This window comes from Macrobrachium rosenbergii, chromosome 42 (assembly GCF_040412425.1).
Source record: "Macrobrachium rosenbergii isolate ZJJX-2024 chromosome 42, ASM4041242v1, whole genome shotgun sequence".
Classification (NCBI taxonomy): domain Eukaryota; kingdom Metazoa; phylum Arthropoda; class Malacostraca; order Decapoda; family Palaemonidae; genus Macrobrachium; species Macrobrachium rosenbergii.
In genome coordinates, this window is record NC_089782.1 from 1,419,510 (window position 1) to 1,441,623 (window position 22,114).

Genomic DNA, 22,114 nt, shown 5'->3' on the forward strand with positions numbered 1-22,114 from the left:
AAGCCCCTTCTGGAGACAAATTAGCCCACTGTGCATCACTATACCTGGCATCCAGTGTACGTTGCAACTCTGTGGTGCAGTGAAGCCTAATGTGTTGAACTGCATCCGTTGGTTGAAGCTTATATAGCCTAAGCCACTGTGTCATGGACTGTTTCCAAGTCCTGAAGGAGGCCGACGACATTTCCAAAGCACACTTCTCTGGTAGTGGTGGGGCTGGGGCCCTGGGACTGCTCTGTAGACACAAGCCACTCGCCATTGTAGCCAAGCGGTCATTAAGGGCTTGCAACGCATCTAAGCCCTTCGGCAACTACATGCTGAAGAGCTGGTGATCTTGGCGCCACTCCAACGGGAGTACTGTGGGCACCCCTGGAGGATCGTCGTGCCCTCCTTATCGTGAAAGACGGTCTCCCTGGTGTAGACATCCTTATCCTTTTACAGCATCCTACTCACTGCGCCATGTTAGAGGAAGAAGGAAACCAGTGGGACACTCCAGTGCTTTATTACACGTCCAATCAGTACAGAGGTGTGACTGCAAGTAAGGTGCAGGCGCGTGGGAAACATTGGCGCCAATTCTGCTCTCCTCCTAACAACATACATCACATACAATCAACCATCCTACATATATATATATATATACATATATACATATATATACATATATATTTAAAGATAAAATCCACGAAGGAAAGGGAAACATTGGAGTGCTGCCAGGCCTTTCGACTCTGTTGTCCTTTACTTAGCAGAGATTACAAAGGAAAAATATGTACCTGGAATCCAACACAATTGAAGAATTAGTAGAACTGCCAAAAAAGGGTTAAATATTTACGAGGTTTTACAAAGGATTAGGATCAACCATTCAGAAGCAGGGACAGAACAATTAAAAGATTATACAAGTGGGTGGCTGACCACCAAAAAATATTAGTACAAAATAATTCTCTTGTTTGTAAACAATAACAATTTTTGCAAGATGAACATTCCTACAAATAAAAGATTATATTAAACATACGAATACATAGAAAATTTATATAAGGTAACTAATTTGTAACATGGAGAAAGAAACCCCTAAGAACATTCTTAGCTTGCCTTATTTTAGTGGGTTTGAAAACATAAAATCATTGTTAAAATCTTTTAATGCCAACCTCGTTTTTTCCTATGATAACACACTAAAAGGAATGTTAATAAAAAATAGCCCTAAAGAAAACAACAACATATAATATATAAAATTCCATGTTTGGACTGCCCCTCTTTTTATATTGACCAATCTAGCAAAGATTTAGATGTGCGTATTAAGCAACATAGCCTAAGTATTCAGTCAAAACTGAACAAACATCCAGTGCTATATTCATTCATTAAAGTGAAAACTCTCACAGGATAAATTGGACTGAAAGTTCTGTGATTGCCAGATCGAAAGATTTCCCTTTAAGAAATCTTTTGGAGTCCGCTATAATCCAGCTTACTTCCACCTGTAATTTTAACCTTAGCCCTGGCATGTATTATTTGGACCCCTGTATTAGAAGAATGTTCAAGAATGACCTAAAAGATAAAATCACTGACTTAATTACATATTAGTTATCTTATATATATTTTCTATGTATTCGTATGTTTAATATAATTTTTTATTTGTAGAAATGTTCATCTTGCAAAAATTGTTATTGTTTACAAAAAAGAGAATTATTTGTACTAATATTTTTTGGTGGTCAGTCACCCCCTTGTATAATCTTTTAATTGTCCTGTCGCTGCTTCTGAACAGTTGATCCTAATCCTTTGTAAAACCTCTTAAATATTTAACCCTGTTTTGGCAGTTCTACTAATTCTTCAATTGTGTTGGATTCCAGGTACATATTTTTCCTTTGTAATCCCCACCTGTCATTTATATGAGTTTTCTTTTTTAAACTTACTTTTATATTTCTTCAGTCTGCTAAGTGAAAGACAACAGAGTCGAAAGGCCTCGCAGCACTCCAGTGTTTCCCTTCCTTCGTGGATTTATCCTTATTTATATATTCATCACGTTCCATATTTTAGTGATTCGGTTACATATATATATATATATATATATATATATATATATATATATATATATATATATATATATATATATATATAAATATATATATATATATATATATATATATATATATATATATATATATATATATATATATATATATATATTTATAGTTATAGTTCTTCGGTTTGTATGGTATTATAGATTTAAATTTTCCTTTATTATTTTCCATGTTTTTATCAAATATTTTTATTTCTGTTGACCTTCATGCGAAAAATAAAAACAAAAACTTTCTTTCATACCTGGAGAACTTATGTGACGTCATAGACTAATCGACATATGTGGTAAATATATCGAACATTATTTTATAACCAAGTAAAATATACAATTGGAATGAAATAAAAAATATAATGAAATATTTAAAAATCAACACCTTTAGCAAAAGAATGAATAAGAGACAATAGTATTGTAAGTGTTGTTTTGATTCACTACAACAAAGTCATCATCTCGTCGCCATATTGCGACGAACGCAGGCCGAGAGGAAGGCGAAATTCACAATTTCTTGGGAGTCAGTCACTCCCAAGACTTGAGCAAGTTTTATACGTTGTACTTCTTTCTTCAACTTCTCTAGACTGTGTTCATCCAGAGAATACAGACTTATTTTGAATCTGTTCGTAACATAATGGCTTGCTAAACTGGTCAACATGTCTGGTGCGGTTGGTAACATCGGAGTCTTCTCCGTCACTTCAACCATCTACATCACCTCTTCGGTGTATGGAAAATACCTCATCAGCCATGGACAAGAAGGCACTCACTGCGCGATGTCAGCTGCCTTCTATTAAGAATGGCTCCGAACCTCCGCTTAAAGGTAATCGTCTCACGACACTACTCTACACTACACTACACTACACTACACTACAGTGCATGGTTTGCTTGTTAGGGTGGGCTGCCTCCCCAGGCCTAGCAAGGTCCTAGGCTGACCCCTGCCGGGACAGGAACGCAGCCAGGCCTCTTCTTTGGCTCTGGCTCTGGCTCCTCCCCCTTTCCAAGTCACCTAGGCTAACCGCCGCTGCGAAAATCCCTTAGCCTAATACTGAGTTCGACTTAGCCTATGGGGCCTATGGTAGACCGCCTGCGTCTGGTGTGTCAGTCATTGCAGATAGGGGGGAGGGAGGGAGGACCGGGGCCGGGGGGAATCAAAGCAGCAGCAGCAGCTCCGCACAGACATTACCTTGCAGGTTGATTTTTGCTATCCTTTTAGTGGTGGTGGTGTTTAGTGTCAGTCAGTTATTATTAACCTCATGTCTACCCAAGAAGGTAAGGGGACCCTTGACCCTTGGGGAACGCTGGGATTTGGTGGGAGAGACATTGGGAGAAAGACCGACCCTTCTGCCCTGTTGTTATGGAATAGTTCTGCGCAGGTCATCAGGGAGCCATATGTTCTTGAAGGATTGACTAACGTAACTTGGCAGGCCTTGTCACTTAGCAAGGGGAGCTGAGCCCCATGGGCTGCTGGGACAGAAACTCCACTTTTGAAAAGCTCGCTGTAACACTGCACATGCGTGATAGCATTCCAGGATGGTCAGCATACACCTTCTGAGGTTAATTACAGTCGACCAACAAAAAATAGCATTAATTCTTGATAAGTAACCAAAATACTATAAGAAAAATCAGTGTTGAAAGTAATACCCCATGCGGAGCTATTTCTTAGTTTTACCCACATAGGTACCTTTCTTATACTGGATTAAGCAAAGTCAAGGTGGCTCAGACCGTTCGTAGCTTGGCCAAATGGAGTGGAACTTGACCTTAAAATTCAACTTGACATTAGGATTCAATCAATGAATTTGATTCGACAGAGTAACCCTATGTGATAAAATACTCCATAATGCTCGTAGTCCTGCTTAATTTAGGTTTGTCATAAATCTTTGATGAAAGTTTGGTATTTTACATGAAACCAATATTTCATTTTAGGAGCAGATGCAGAGTAGGGAGATGGGTAGGCGTGAGAAATCCTAACTTTTCCTAGAATACCTTGTCTTGACCTAACTAAATGGGGTAGTTTGTATATCCACAGGAAGTGCCTATAGCTTATTAACAATAACTCCAAATGAAAAATTGCATACAATAAAGACATTCACCATGCCGAAATCTACATGAAAAGTAACACATGGCCAATTTGCTGATTGACGATTTTTTCAGTGGAACGCAAACTTTCCAAGTACCCAGTTGGCGTGAACAGTGCCCACAGCACCACTCTCCGTAGTTCTTAAGATGGCTGTAGTGTGGCACTCCTCTCACCCATAGTTCCTAAGGCTGCTGCCCGTGCGTCGCCCGACCTGATCGCGGGAAATTTAATTCCATCCAGTCGTATGCCCTGTTGACCCAGGTCATCCCCTAGGTCCTTAGATTAAACACTAGGTTCGATTAGGTTTTGGTTCGTTTGGTTAGGTTACAGCCAGTGACAAAGCACGTGTCCAAACAGATCTTTCTTCCCCACGATCGGAAAGATGGGACACACATATAGTCTTATGTATGTAGAGTGGCTGGTCAGTCTGTCAATAACGAGCAATGTTTCTTAATGTAGGTAAGCAGTAGCCTAGGCTAGCAATGTCCATAGGTACATTAGGGTAGACTACCCAAATGTTGTAATCATTTGTATGCAGTGGTGGGTCAGTCTGTTAATAGCTAGTAATGTTTCTTGCCTAGGCTAGTGGTGTCCGTAGGTACAGTAGGGTAGACTACCCAAATGTTGTAGCCTCTTGTATGTAGAGTGGTGGGTCAGTAAATTGGGAATTACGAAAATTGCAGACATTGTATACCTTTGTGTCCGTTCACCTCCCCACCCAAACACCCTGGTTTCCCAACAGGGTCCCCCTTACCATTTGTAATTTTCCTTCAATTTTTATTTTTATATATGTAACTTACTTTAAGATTGGGAGTTGGGCGCTTTTTCATGCTTTTCTTATGCCTAACTTTTGTTTTTTTATCTAGAGCAGATGTTAAGTATTGTATATATATATAGCTGGCCCATGAGACTTTCAAATGATAATGCACAAAAATTTGTAAGCAATTTCATTATGTGAATAATACATTATTTGGTGTCGAATTCAGCTTTAATTTTGAGTGAGTTCGGACACATACAGGGAGAGTTTGGACAGTCATTAAAATATGCTGTGGATGGCTCATCTATACCTCTGCTTTTTTTTCCGGACACAGTTATTGTGAATTTGGACACTTTTAAACTTTTAAAAAAAAATTCTCTGGAATTTGCTGCTGACTTGGACCAAATTGCCATAACGTTCGAGATATTACTGACATGAGAAAATATATTTCTTCTTTTGTGGATACTTTATTTAACATGACAATTAGATCAGCAAAAAATTGCTAAAAAATGAAAGTAATATAATACTAGACTATCAGACTTGTTCCTTATTTCTTTGTCAAAACAAATTAACTAAATCTCCATTTAATATAACTAATAAACACCCTGACACTATTCTAATGCTTAATGGCAAGAAATGGTTTCATCACAGACAATGCTGAAAGAAAATAAAACACTAATACAATAAAGAAAGGCATTTTGCTTATTAACCCTTAAACGCCTATTGGGCGTATCATACATCGACTAAAATTGTCTGTTGGGTGCAGTGGGCGTACCGTCGTCGACTACAAAAATTTCAACCTTCGGTCAACTTTGACTCGACCAAAATGGTCGAAAAACGCAATTGTAGCTAAAACTCTTACATTCTAGTAATATTCAATCATGTACCTTCATTTTGGAACAAATTGGAAGTCTCTAGCACAATATTTCGATTTATGATGAATTTTTAAAAACTTTTCTTACACACGGGCTGTAACTCAGCCGAAAAATTTCTAAACTCTTTCGTCATTTTGTCGTAATTTTTGCACTGTTCTATATTAGCCATTACATAAAGTTTTATATATGAAAATGTGCGCAATTTCATGTACAATACAGCAAAAATACAACCCATGGTTGTAGCTTTCATCAGTTTGAAATATTTTCATATAAACCACAATAACTGCCAAAATTTCAACCTTCGGTCAACTTTGACTCGACTGAAATGGTAAAAAAACGCAATTTTGAGCTAAAACTCTTACGATCTAGTAATATTCAATCATTTACCTTCATTTTGCAACCAATTGGATGTCTCTAGCACAATATTTCGATTTATGGTGAATTTCTGAAAAAACTTTTTCTATGCGTCCCACGCCAGAAATTCTTTTAAAATCACGTTATTAAGTAATGTTTGCACTGTTTTATATTAGTCGTTACATAAAGTTTTATATATGGAAATGTGAGCAATTTCATGTAAAATACAACAGAAAATAACTCATGGTTGTAGCTTTTATCAGTTTTGAAATATTTTCATATAAATCACGAAAACTGCCAAAATTTCAAGCCGGTCAACTTTGACTCAACCGAAATGGTAAAAACGCAATTATAAGCTAAAACTCTTACATTCTAGTAATATTCAATCATGCACCTTCATTTTGCAACAAACTGGAAGTCTCTAGCACAATATTTCGATTTATGGTGAATTTCTGAAAAAAATATTTTTTCCTTACGTCTCTTGTGGTAACTCTCGCCGAACATCTCAGAAATTCTTTCGTCATGTTGTCGTAATGTTTGCATCGTTTTACATTAGTCGTTACATAAACTTTTATATATGAAAATGTGCACAATTTCATGTAGAATACAACAGAAAATAGCTCATGGTTGTAGCTTTTATCAGTTTTGAAATATTTTCACATAAATCACGATAACTGCCAAAATTTCAACCTTCGGTCAACTTTAACTTGACCGAAATGGTCAAAAACGCAATTGTAAGCTAAAACTCTTACATTCTAGTAATATTCAATCGTTTAACTTCATTTTGCAATAAATTGGAAGTCTCTAGCACAATATTTCGATTTATGGTGAATTTTTAAAAAAACATTTTCCTTACGTCTCTTGCGGTAACTCGCTCGAACATCTCAGAAATTCTTTTCGTCTCGTTGTCGTAATATTTGCACCGCTTTATATTAGTCATAACATAAAGTTTTATATATGAAAAAATGCGCAATTTCATTTACAATAAAACAAAAAATAACTCATGGTTTTAGCTGTTATCGGTTTGAAATATTTCCATATAAATCACGATAAATAGAAAAAATTTGACTTTAGGTCAACTTTAACTCGACGAAATGGTGAACACTGCAATTGTAAGCTAAAACACTTACAGTCTAGTAATATTCAATCAATTAGCTTCATTTTTCAACAAACGGGAAGTCTCTCGCACAATATTTCGATTTATGGTGAATTTTTGAAAAAAACATTATTTTACGTCTGCGCGTTACGAATTCATGCATCATTTTGTGATAATATTTTCTGTGTGTTTCTTTGATCGTTTTAAAATTTGTTATACTGTATAACAAAATCATCACAATTTAGTGTACAATACAACTAAAAAAAAGTAACTCATTAGCTTTAACCGTTTTGCTTGTGTGCGATTTGTATACAATTATATACGAGTTTTTTTTTTTAGCTGTCCTATATTCCAATATTTATATATGATAATGATATTTTTTCATTTCTGATGGTTGCAAACTAAACTTCAGGCAGTGACAAAAAAAATGAGCCAAAAATGAACTCTTAATCTTAAAAACTAAGTGTGCTGTGATTTTTGAAAAAACTTTTTTCGCTTAGTAGCTAACTCACCTAACGCCGCTGCCATACGGGAGACGTTTTTGTAAATAGGGCTTGTTAAAGGGTTAAAGGTTAAAGGTCACCACCATATGACAAGTTAAGTTAGAAATAAAAAAATAAATCTTATGGAGACAAATTCCTAGATATAAAAAATAATTCTCTTTGGAAAGACAAATTCCTGAATGCTTAGCTACCAGCCATTGAAATATACTATCTACAGTACTAATACAAAAGAAAAAAAATAAGGGCATCTTGCTTATCACAGACAATTTTCATTGTAGAAAAAAAAAAAACTAGAAAAACATTCCTGAGTGCTAGTATACATTATCTTGGCCAGTTATTGACATCTACGTCAAATATCATTCATTGCTATTATATAATTTGGGTTCATTTACATGCATCACAATATCTCTTTCTTCAGTTTCACAGCTTTCATCATGTGGTATATTTGAATTAACAAAGACATTTTTTGTCCCTTTGACATGTTGCAAAAACCTGACTGTGAGATAAGGCATCACCTCAGTAATTACCGACATATAGCAATGCTTCTTGCGTTTTCTACACACTTGAACTACCACCCACTCATGTATTTTAGGATTCTGGCTTTCTTCATTTCCTGTGGTTTCTCTTGCTGCTGAAAATTCCTTATTATTGTCACTGTTTTTGGTTTCAATTTTATCTCCCTCTGTCCTTGGGCCTCCGCTCCTTCAAAGTCCTCCTGAGAGATGTCTCCCTCATCTTCTCGTCGTATCACATCAGTATCTGCTTCATCTTCTAGTATCATATCTATATCTGCTTCATCTTCATGCATTATTTCAGTGTCTCCCCATCAGTTATTAATGCAGTCAATTCTCTCTCATCCATCTTTCATGTCATCCCATCTTGGTTTGCAGTTGATCCCAGGGTTAATGGAACTGGTTTTCTCTGCCGTATACCAGTGTTCAACTTTTTATTTTTGATACGTTTAGTATTGTAGGTTCAGGTCTAGGCCTTGAATCATTCAAAATAACATCATCAATATCTCCACTGTCGCTACTGTCACATGAGATGCTATGCTGACCAAGTCTTTTATGTGTCACAGTTTTTCCAGGGGGAACTGAGAACCAAGGATGCATCAAGAGCAGAATGTACTGGCACCACCTCTGAATTAAGACTAGTACTGGCACCACTTGCCTAACTGGTGTTGGTTTCAGCTTGAGGGGGGCCTTTGCAGTGGAGTTGCATGACCTGCTGAATCTTCATGCTCATTAGCTGTACCTGCACTAGTACTGATAGCACATATCCTGTCTACTTCTGGGAGGCGAGACAGTACCTCTTCCGCACTCAAGGGACATATCCCACATTTTCGGAACCCACTTTGCATATTTTGTGCTCGGTTTTTTGAAGTTTATCCATGAGTTTAGCCAGTTGGCTAGGGAATTCGGTCTTAGGGAGGGCAGCACATTTTCTACCCAGTGCAGTTGCTTTGAATTCACTTAATAGTGATCGCCAGTGTGTCTTCATAGGTCCAAATACTGACACATCCAAGGGTTGAGTGAGGTGTGTCGAATTTGGAGGGGAGGAGAACAAGTTAAATATTGTGATCCTCAAGCACTCACCACAGCCAAATTCACATGACTGGCAAGATTGTCATCTGTGATAACTTTTTTCCTTCTTTTGATCTTGCATAAGGAGGATACTTTGAAAAACCAATCCTCAAACGTTGTACTGTCAAACCACCCACTATCAATGCGATTATATCTTGTATTGGAAGGTCCGCCTTCAGTCCACGAGTCGTAGAGGTGCTTTGATTTGTAAACTCATTATGGAGGAACCATTATTCCAGATGCTGTACAAGCGAATATTAGTGACACTGAAGACTTAGTTGAATTCATTATCCTTTCAGGATAGTTGCATTCTCTGAACAATAACTTTTTCCTTCCAGGGTCATCTGACAGATTTGTTTCATCATAATTGATGATTTTATCAGGAGGTATATTTTCAGTGGTTGCTTCCGAATGCCTAAAGTATGAGCGAATGATACTGGGAGTGACCTTTGCTCTGGCCACTTTAATGTTCTGGCTCATGCACTGCGACAGATTTTGTGATGCTTCAAAAGTGAACATGCCCAATCACAACCAGGAAATTATTCTTTAATCTGTTAATGGTAACACCACGCCTATGTAGATACATCTTGATTGCACACTTAACTCAAGCGTGTCTAAAGGAAGCCCCACTGTGAAAAGAATGCGTAAATGGTCTACTATGATGGCTTCTTCTTCATTTGTTAATATAGTTTGTCCTCCAGATTTCTTTGTGTGTTTTCATGTGGCAGCATCATGTAGAGTACTCTTAGAGAAGCCTTACTGGAATGCTGCTTGTCGCACACTGAGATCGCCCTTTCTAATGGTATCAAACGCCTCCCGAAATTTTGTCTCTGGCCTCACTTTCATGTAAGAACCTCTACCACTATCACTTTTCATTGTCTTTTGTGATTTTGTACCACTTTCTACTGTCTTTTGTGATTTTGACATCTTTACATTTCACAATGATTTACACACAATGAAGTACCATAGATGTACATATCTATCAGTAAAAAATAAATAAAAGCAAAATGTTAACATATATCACTCATTAGAAAATTCCCTTAAGACTAAACAATTTTATTTTGTTCATATTTATACTTAATCAGAGCTAATTGCTCCTGTCCGAACTCAAACCACCTTTTATACCTGTCTGAGCTCAATGCCATTTTTATTGAAAAGAAATTATGAATCATTTAAATGCCCAGTTAAATATCACGTAACATGCAGATGATGCAAATTCGTGATTTGCATGTCCAATCTACTTATTTTTAACAAAATGACACGTCCCAGTTCATTCTACATGCTTTGGGTTATTTTCACAGGAGAAGTTTTCAACATTAAAAAAATTTTTTTAAATGTAATACTTTTCAAATATGTTTTTTCCATACATAAAAACATTAGGAAAAGACATTGCCATAATAAAAAGAGGAAAGTAATAGGATTAGGATCATAACCAGCAATTTTTAATTCAGCGTTTTTTTTTATGACATGTCTTCTACTATAACATTTTTTTTTAAAATGTCCGTACTCACCCTGCGTCAGAATTTATCCAATCTTACAGTATCAAGTAATTACATTGCTTACAGTTTCACTCGCTGGCAGCTTAAAAATTTTGAAATTCATGGTATTGCTAGTGTCGGTGTAGGTGACTAGACCCACCCACTTTCAGGGTGAGAGAGGAACGGCTTCAGGAGAGAGCTGTTGTTTTCTGCCTGTTCAACTGAAGTTCAGTTTTGAGCAGTCAGCTTAAGTTTTGGCTTTCAACACTTTTCCATTTGAGATTCTTCTCTTGGTGAACTACTGGTAGCCTACAGTTTTGTATTTATATTAGGTTCTCTTAGCGAGACCATTATATCTCAGTTTAGAACGTTTTTCCTCAATTTGACTTTGATTATAACTATGGATGTTGACTTGTTAGATATAGTATGTCTGACTCTAGTGCTACTAGCTTACGCTATTGCAGCAAAGGCTGCAATACAAGACTTGATAAAGAGAAGTACGACTCTCACTCTGTGTAGAATGTAGGGGACAAGAGTGTTCAGTTGACTGAACCTGTGACGAATTTTCAGAGTGGGATGCTAAAAAAATGGAAGGTTTTGGGGTCTCGTTGAGCAAAATTGGACAGAGATAGAAAATGTAAGGTGGCGCTAGAGCCGAGAACAAGACAGCAGATAGCAAGACTGTAGTTAGTTTGCTCATGATAATATTCCTGCTTTATCTATGCCTGCTCCCACTGTGTCACCTGTTCCCAGTCCTTTGACTATTCAACATGCTCCAGCCTCCAGTCGAAACTCATACATAATTTCGATGTTAAAATGGGGTTAATAGTGGATACAGTGACCTAGTAGGGTGCTTCAGTGCGTGGAAAAAGTGTTAGTGTTATTGAAGTGTTGGTGGATGGGCGGCTGCTGGGTCCTGCCCGGCGGCTTACAGGCAAAGGTCACTGGTGTACTCCCCACAAATGGGAGCAGTCATACTAGAGACCCAGGGGAGGTCAGTGTGGTCTGCCATGGGGGAGGTCGTCCCTCAGTCGGACCTGTTGCAGTTTCCCAGGTCACAACAAAGGATGGCCGTTGGAAAGGCATCCAGGCGGAAGTGAGTAGGCTGTCCTTGAGTTCGGGTTCCAGCTCTGAGAAGAGGCGCCAGTGGCGCTTTAGTGATGAGTCATGGCCATTGAAAAGGCCTGCGACGGATACTGTCCGCTCCTCCAGTGCCTTACAAGAGATTTAGAGAGCCCCTGCAGCAGTCTTCATGTAGTTTCTGGGATTCCCAGAACACTTTTCTCAGAATACCCTGTCGGTAACCCAAGAGTTGTCTACACCAAGACACTAGTCTTCTACTTAAGCGCCCAAAGAGCAGCCAACCTCCCAGCAACGCCCAGACACAGGGTAGTTTCCTTTAGCGCCCAATCCTCTAGTTACACCTAAACGCCTGTTATCGCACAAGTGCCCTTCAGTATCCGAGCTCCCTACAGCACCCAAGACTTCAGTACACAGACAGACTTTGCCTTCCATGGAACACACTGCACATTCTCTGTGTCTGGCGCCAGATGCCAAACGCTTGACGACGGCTAACCCTTTGATGCCCGCTACTGATACGACGGGCCCATCACTACCACCGATGCAGCGTCAGCTGGCTGACATCTTAAGTTTACTTAAGAGAGAGAGCCCTCTTCTTCGGCCCAGGCCCCTCAGGAGTAGCATCTATCCCGTTTTGTCGTAGGGAGGTGATATGGTCAGGGCTCCCCTCCGACAGCCTATGCAGCTTTATTGACATACTTGCTGCAGAACTTTCTGGGATTCTTCTCACCTGTGGCTTCAACCTTTTTCATCAGTAATAAGCCTGCTGACTCCTCCAGGCTGCCAAAGATGGTGCTTTCATCTTTCACTAGAGAGGTTCTCAATGAGCTGGACAGTTGGCTTTCGGAGAAGAGAGCTTGGGAAGTCTTTGTTCAGTTACCCTCCCTCTCATCTTGTGCGTTGGAGGTATTCTTCATACAACACCAGAACAGCTCCTCCCCTGGGAGGTGCTGCCTCAGCCCTTTGTTGGCGAGTTGGTTGAGCTTCAGACCGTCATTCGATGGGCGGAGTTCGATTCCGCTGCCGGCTGATGAAGAGTTAGAGGAATTTATTTCTGGTGATAGAAATTCATTTCTTCGCTATAATGTGGTTCGGATTCCACAATAAGCTGTAGGTCCGTTGCTAAGTAACCAATTGGTTCTTAGCCACGTAAAATAAGTGTAATCCTTCGGGCCAGCCCTAGGAGAGCTGTTAATCAGCTCAGTGGTCTGGTAAAACTAAGCTATACTTACTTTACTCCCAGGGGGACTTCTCAGAAATTACAGACTTGCTTCGGAGATCAGCCTTCGCTGTCGCAAGGTGATGTTCTCCTCTGCAGAACTTCGACCACCTTCTGAAGAATTTTTTTAGAATTTTCAAAGTGATAAGCTTCTTGGATTGGTCGGTGTGTGCATTAACCCGTACAATAAAAATTGCTCTTCACTACCTGAGGTGGTCACAGCAGATTGGCTGAATGTCCTGTCGTGTACTGATAAGGCAGTGGTTCTCAACCTTTTTATTACCACGCCCCCTCTAAGAGCTGGTCCTTCCCTCCACGCCCCCCTTGCATCTATGAGTAAAATTCCCTCCCAGATTTAAGGGAAAATAAAAAAAAAAAAAGAGAAAAAGAAGGAGTTTCGAGGGACAGGGAGGGAGGTAAATAATTACAAAATAATGGTAAGTCTAGCGAGTCTAACTAGAGTGGTAGACTATAGGAAACTAACGTTATAAGGCAATACGGATGCATATTTTTAATAAACTTCTGAATATTAGTTCCTCACTCTTGTTAAGAAAATAGCAATTTAATTCTAGAATTTTAAATTTTCCCTAGGCCTCGCGCCTCCCCTGGAAACTGCTGACGCCCCCTAGGGGCGCTCAGGTTGAGAACCACTGTGATAAGGGCATCGGATGGTTCTCAAGAGTTAGCCTCTCTCTCCACAATGGGAGTACTGAAGAAGAGAGAGCTGTGGTGCTTGTTCACCACAGAGTTTCACAACTATTCAGAAGTATGCCCTTTTATACTCTCCTCTTGATCGCCAGCACCTCTTCCCTCAATCTAGTCAGTGACATTTCTTTGGAACTTCAGAAGAAAAGCACACAGGACCTTTTAGCTTGTACATGTAGACACCCCAGGGATTCTTTGTCCACCAGTACCAGGACCATTTCTCCACTTCAGCCACGACCCTTCGGGTAGCAGAACCAGAACCCAGTTAAGGCCTAGGGCGAACCTGCATTTCTTGTCTTGACCTTTTAGGAAGTCCAAGCCCGCTGCTCAGAAGTGAGGATCCTCTTCTCCCTGCGCCAGTAGGAGCCAGGCCATTGACTTTTCATGGGGCCCTATTCTCAGCTAACGACACCAGTAGGAACTGACTCCCAGATGCCCACCCCTTATCCTACCCAAAAAGGGATAGCACCAACATACCAGAGAGGCACAAGTGTAAGCCTAACCCGCTTGTTGGGACCGAGACTATTACTAGAATACAATCATCCCCACTCTGACTGTAAGTGACAAGACCCCACCCACTGTCGGGGTAAGAGAGAACAGCAACACAGCCGGAAGCTCAATTTGTTTCTGCCGCTTGTAGAGTCTGCACACGTTGTTGAGAAAGCAGTTTGGTTTTGGAACATTGGTTTTCTTCCCATTTGTGTGAAGTGTTTTGTTATGTTAGCCTTTCGGCATTGTTGTTTAGACATTATGATTATATTCGATGATTATAATGATTGTTGACTTGCTAGCTAGTTAAGTATGTCCGACACAGCTCTTGGCTGCAATCCCCAGGTGACCAAATTGTCTTATGACTCTCTTACCCTTGGCACCAATTGCAGAGGGCAGGTTTTTTCAATTAGTTTAATATGACAAGTGCAGGGAACAGGAGGAGCAAAAATGAAAGACCTTAGCTTCTCATTTAGGTAAATTAGAGAGGACCGGAGAGAAAGCGGCGGCTAAAGCCAGCGGCAAAATGGCTAGTCAGACTTTAACTCCTAAATCTAGTAGTACTGACTTACCTGTTGTCTCTCTTGTTAATCCTTCATCTCCCGCCTCAATTCTTTCTCCTAAACCACTTACTCCTTCTCCTGGCTCCCACACTTCGAACGGTTAGCCGCCAGCCTAGAGAATAAGTTTAACCAAAAGTTGAATTTGGTGGTAAGTACAGTGGTCCAGTTAGGAGTATCAGTGCATGTCCTTAGGGACAAGTTGGAAAAGAAAAGTGATGTGTTAGTGGAGGAGGTGGCTGCTCGTCCACTGATTCTCTAGGCAACGGTCACTCCCAAACTTCCCTCTACCTGGGAGGATGCATACTGGTAGCCCATGGGAGGTCAGTGGGTTCTGCCCACGCCAGTCGCCCCCTTAGTCCATGTTGTACCCCAGGTTGTGTCAAAAGATAGCCACTTGAAAGGCGTCTCGGATGTGCATCAGCTCTCTTCTAGTAGTAAGTGGGACAGCACCAACCGCTTCTCTACTACTCAACACCAGGAATAAATGTACAGACACTCCTCTTTGTCTCAGAGGTGCTCTCCTTTGGGCTCCAAGTGCCCTGCTTCAAGTGAGCGGCCGTTCCTCACATAAGTGCCCGAGTTGGCTGAGCGTCTGTTTTACGCTGGCGCACTGTATTGGTGGAGCATTCTCAACTCCTACTCTCGAGGTAGCGTGAATTTGATGAACGGTTATCAGAAGCTTCATGATTATATATAAATCACGGTGATTAAAAATTCATATATATATATATATATATTATATATATATATATATATATATATATATATATATATATATAGTAGTATAATATATATATATATATATATATATATATATATATTTATATATGTATATATATATATATATATATATATATATATATATATATATATATATATATATATATAAATATATATATATATATATATATATATATATATATATATATATATATATATATATGTGTGTGTGTGTGTGTGTGTGTGTGTATGTGTGATATATATATATATATATATATATATATATATATATATATATATATATATATATATATATATATATATATATATATATATATATATATATATATGTGTGTGTGTGTGTATGTGTGTATATATAATATATATATATATATATATATATATATATATATATATATATATATATATATATATATATATATATATATATATATATATAATATATATATATATATATATATATATATATATATATATATATACATATATATATATATATATATATAAATATATATATATATATATATATATATATATATATATAAATATATATATATATATATATATATATATATATATATATATATATATATATATATATATATATATATATATATATATACTGTATATATAATATATACATATATATATATATATATATATATATATATATATATATATATATATATATAATGTATATATACATATATATATATATATATATATATATATATATATATATATATATATATATATATATATATATATATATATATACTGTATATATATATATATTTATATATATATATATATATAATATATATATATATATATATATATGCTACATGTTAGCATGTTACATATTCATGTCCTGAACAAGGTCATTAGGGTCATAACTTCTTTTCGTTATCTATTTGAAACAATGTCAAGAATAGCTTGCTGTAAAGCACTGCAACATAAATGGGCAGCTCATTACACACTGGCAGCGTTAATGAGTTGCTCATCACATTTACGGTTGCACCATGTAGGTCCGCTCAACGGCTTTCATAGAACATCCTGTCGCCGCGGCAGCCACAAAGCCGACTGACATGCCTATGCAATCTTATTATCATTGTCAGACGCATATTAATTGCTCATTGTATCACGTATGTAAAGAAGATATATCATAGCATACTTATAGCGTAATTTCATTTTTTACAAAGATTCTCAACTCCTTCTTGTTAATTTTTACAATATTATTGTAATGGTTATTAAAAAGTGTCATCAGTTCAGCATTTCATCTTCCCCATTAAATGCGCCTAACGACTGTTATCCATCTGTTCAAGTAATAAACAGAAAAGTTTTTTCGGGGTTTGGCTTATTAGCATAAGTAGTTAAGCCATCACCAACTGTCACTCTTCATTGATGGGCAGATTAATTCTGAAATATCAAGAACTTTTGTTAGGGAATTTTAAAACACTCTCTGCCAGCGGAATATTATCGATTTCTAAGAGCTAAAGCCGAGGAGGGCTTTCTGCGTTGTCGCCGTCAGTTGCTTCTAGTACGTATCAGCCTTCGTCGGCGGAATGTCGATTTATAGTCTTTCGTTGTTTCTTTAATATCGTCTTGTTGCTTTGAGGCTGTCCAGTTACATCATCACCGAGTTATTGAGACGTCCATATCACAGTCTCATAAAGGCTATATACGCCATTGGCTGAATTTTAAGAGACCTTGTCCAGCACAGTCTTCACAGTAATTGGTTTCATATTTTTTCCATAGAAAAGAATTAACAAAACTGAGTTCTGTGGAGTTATGTGGCTTACCATATTTGCAGACGGCAGCCCATAGGGATCTCGGCTATACTTCGTTAGCAGGTTTAAGGGTGTCACTCTTGTTTAGTTGTATATTTCAAGCTTAGGGGACATAGTACCAGTGCCATTTATCATGGCATCATTGCTCTTTTTTACGCAACACAGGTTAAGATTATTATATTGCATTTCAAATATAAAGGTGTTTAATCTTAGTTATATTCATTGTCTTCTGAGGCTTATTGTTTCCTGTTTGAATAGTCACGTATATGTCGCTTATAATAACTGCTGTTGTTAATCATTTTATATGTAGTGCCTGATTCAGCTTTGTGTAGAGAAACAGTTTGACCTCAGGTCACTTAAATACTGCGGCCCGAGTGCAGATGTACCCGCACACCGCTTATAATAGGTCTCTTCATCAATAAACAGCAGTACTTTGTCTTCCTGCTTGTTATTTCGCACTCTCGCCCTATTCTCCCAGTGGCTGCCCTTCTTCACTAACACAGCTCAACGCGATCATTACTGCTGCAAATCGAAAGTGAATGTTCTCAGTTCTCTAGGTAATATAATATATTATAGCGTGTCGTTCACACAATCGTTTTGATACCTTTCCGATGTCATCAAAACGTTCAGCAAAGTTTAAGTATCACACTTTCGGAATTACAGATATCACAAAGCTTCCACATCACGCTGCACCTCGGTTCTGCCACGAAAGGCGCAGCATCGCTGCAGCCAACACAGAAAATAGCCAATATTAACAGAAGCGTTGCCTTTTTCGTTAGTGTCAGCATTAGTCAAGCTTACCTTAAAGACAGAATGGAAACACACGAGAACAGAGACGCACATCGGGTATTCATTATACGCCCGAAAGAGCAAAGTTAATGAGTTACTTACTCACAGGGTTTCACCAGTGTTTGTTCACACACAGTTAATGAAGATGACACAGCTGCAAATCAAATTGAATACCATTGTGTTTCTATAATACATTAGCTAGAGAGCACAACTTCCTTTGTTGTTGTCAAGCTCATGTTTTCTGACTCATTACACATTACAGTGCCTATCAAGTCACAGTCTCATTTAGCCTGAGCCATGATCAGAAGTTGCACAAAGCGTTAATCATGAAAATAATGTCAACATATGTTACAGCATGGACACTAGCATCAGCAATTATATTTCATATATACAGTATAGATAGATAAATAGGATAGATAGATAGATAGATGATATACATATTACATATACAGCATATATATGTGTGTGTGTGTTTGATTGTTTATTTGTAATACATATAAATGATTACATATTATGTTGTTTGACGAACACCTATTCAGCGTAAATCATCGCCTGTTTATGGTCATTTCTGAATAAATGAAAGAATTATTTTCAGTTTGGGATGTTGTCTGAACATATCGTAAGGCATGTTGTTTCTTCTACTTCCATTAAATACTGAATGATACCCGCTCGATAATGCGTTACACAAAAGGGTCGTCACTTTTAAAGGTCGCGTGTAGCCATGAGCCTGTGTTAAATTCTTTGCAAATGTTTTAAAGCTCTCGTCCAGAAATGGTATTCGTTTCCTCCCGAAATATTATACAGTAACGCAATTGTCATAGACAAGAAAATTGCAGTGACATTACCGAGTTTATTTAATTTCCGGATCTTCCGGGCTTCAAGATAGCCGCGTAGTGTTAGCTTGTAAAGCTCACCAAATTATTTATATGTAGCAGATAATACTTCTCGTTACTGATTTTTATGGTTGCAGTTCGAAAGGAATAAAACACATTACTAGCATAAAAGACGAACTCACTCCTCTCAAAACAAGTGTTTTATAGTGACAGTCTTTTGCTTCATGTTATACTGGGGAATGTAACAGTTTCAGCTCACGTAAAAACTTAAGCGCCTTCTCAAATGGAAAATTCACAAACACAGCTTATAGTGGTGACATAATGTCACAATGAGCAGAGTTGTTACCTGTAAGTGAGTTATCAGAAAGAAATATTATAGACGAAACATATAAAAGTATGCCTTTAAAATTAGTCCGTATCACTGCAGTTGTTATTTCTACTGCAGTTAATCACAGTTTACTTTCATTATAGCAACTTTTCTGTAATCTAGATATTGCATATTTTCTGAATCGCTGATGACAAACATCTCAAGCACGCTACTCATCATTAGCAGCGAATAAAGAAGTCACTTCAAACCAGATATTGACACATTTTTCAAGATGTGTCGCCACATGCAGCATAAAAATCTGACCTGTTTCTGCTGCAAATTTTTTAGGCCTTGTTTGCAGAGTTTTTTATACATTGGCTCACAGGAATTTCTCAACTCTGTACCAGAGATGGTGATGGTTTAATACATTGCCTATACTACGCACACCAAACTGCTCAGCACTGAGTCAGCTGTCTTCAACAGGATAAAAGAGAATTGAATGCCTTCAAGAAAACAGAATATGATGGTTACTATTGCCGAGAATGTTTTTCTCACAACATAGATAACTTTCCATTCTTCAATTCAAACATTTACATGGTAATGAAGAAACTTCAAAGCCGTATCACACAATATAGACTGATTAAAACGGAAATAGCATGACACAGATGAGGAGGGCAGGAATAAATGTAACAATGATTTGTGTATTTGTAGCAGCATTAGAACGAGAAGTAAATGACAGGAAGACAATAGACAAAAGAGCAAAGCAAACATCAGGCCACTAAGGGTTGCCGCAGTCACATCACCAAGTGTCATTGCACAATTTTAATCTATTAATAAAGCTTTTCCTCTGGCTGGGTTGCTTTTCTAAATTCTCGGTTCCCAATTCTTTGCTACACAAAAAACATACAAGGTCATTTGTTTTTCGTTTAGTCCTTTTCACCTTACTTTGCACCTCCTCATTACTTGTGTCCGTGCTTGATTTCCGTTTTTGAGCCCTTTTGAGCTTTGTGTTATTAAACATCAGTCTACATATTTGGTGATACACTGCTTTGTTTTTCCTCAGAGTTTCTTCAGTACCATCGCCATCATTAAGTCTATTTGGATTCAGAGGAATGGAAAGTTCATCTATGGCATTGAGAAAAGAAACATTCTCGGCAATATTACAGTAACCATCATATTCTGTTTTCTAACTTGGAGGCGACTTCAATTCCTCTTTTTTATCCTGTTGACAGAGACAGCATTTGTTCCAATCAGTTTGTTGGTTTGGATTTGTTGCAGTAGTAGATGGGCAATCTTGTTCTGATTCAGCCATCATATCTGCAATTACAAGGATAAATCTGGTCCAGTTCTGGTAATTTAATCATATAAAAAACTCTACAAATAAAGGTACATAAAAATTTGCAATAACATCTAAAAAAATTGGGTAAGTAATGGATTTTTTGTGTTTCACATGTGAAAAATGGCGGCCATCTTGAAAAATGGTGTCCATCTTGGATTTTTGAGTGGCTAACGATTTTTTCATACTGTGGTGGGTATTGAGGTTATTTGTGCCAAGTTTCATGTTTGTGTCATCAGAGGCATGATCTCCAAGAAAATATCACAAAGAAGGCCCTACTAAATAACTCTTCAGTTACAGAAAAAGTTTATATAAATAGAAAAATTTAAACTGTGGAGATTAATATATTAGAGGTAACAACTGCAGTTTAGTGTAGTTCAGTTTAGAAACATACTTTTATATGTTTCTGTCTATATTTCTTCTGATATCACTACAGGTGAGCAAATTTGCTCGATTATTGTTATTATGTCACCCTGTAAAAGCATGTTTGTGGTTTTCCTCCATTTTGGGAAAGACTAAGTTTTGCAGTAGACATCAGAGCTATTTTACGTTATTCCCAGTCTTATGAAGCAAAGATTTGTCACTATAAAACACTTGTTTGGGAAGGGAGTGGGTTCGTCTTTTTTTTTTATGCTAGTGAGTGTTGAAGGTGTTTTATTCCTTTTCAGATACAACCATAAAGGGTCAATGATAACAGGAAATGTTATCTGTACACTTGCAATAGATAGTTTGGTGGGCTGCCACAGGGTAGCACTGCAGAGTTTTGCGGCCATCTTGAAAACCCGGAAAATCCGGAAATTAAATAAGCTCAGTGTGTCCTGCAATTTTTTTTCTTGTCATTCGCTGTAGTTATATGGTGCGTTGCATAGCTTATAACTCTTCAGGAGGAAGCAGAATACCATTTCACAGGCAGGAAAAGCATACTAAAATTTATTTACCAAAGGGCCCTGCTCACACAAGGCGGAAACCATGGCTGCAACTGCGCGGTAACAAAAAGTGGTGACCGTACACATTATGGCGATTATCCGAGCGGGTCATTCAGTATTACAATGGAAGTAGAGGAAATAACATGCCTACGATATGTTCAAAAGACTGTATCCAAAACTGAGAGAATATGAGCCCAGATTCTTCATTTATTTCAGAATGACCATAAAATAATTTGACGATTTACTTACACTGAATAAGGATGATAGTTCATCAAACAACATAATGCAGTGTTCTTATTTATATGTAATTATGAATACATACATCCAAACACACACACACACACACACACACATATATATATATATATATATATATATATATATATATATATATATATATATATATATATATATATATATAACATATATTAATTGCTGGTCTGTGAAAAGGTGTGTCCGGTGCAGGTGGCCTTTATGTTGACGTTGGTATTTTCCGCGGTTAGATAAAGCGCTTTGTGCCTTCTGATCATGGTCAAGATGCATGGGGACAATGTGACAGT

General features: G+C 37.6%; 1 protein-coding gene across 3 annotated transcripts in view; it reads left to right on the forward strand.

The window, feature by feature from the left end:
- Positions 1-2,476: 2,476 nt before the first annotated feature.
- The window catches only part of LOC136827876 (E3 ubiquitin-protein ligase RNF10), a 257,261-nt gene continuing 237,623 nt past the window's right edge, over positions 2,477-22,114 (forward strand). For 2 of the 3 annotated variants that reach the window (XR_010849850.1, XM_067085337.1), the window contains exon 1: positions 2,493-2,873. Coding sequence is in view for 2 of the 3 variants with exons in the window: in XM_067085337.1 (XP_066941438.1) it covers positions 2,780-2,873 (94 nt within the window). In the remaining variant the exon portion in view is untranslated. Of the gene's footprint in view, positions 2,874-22,114 lie in introns of all 3 variants that reach the window. The other variant, XM_067085336.1, reaches the window with a different exon arrangement.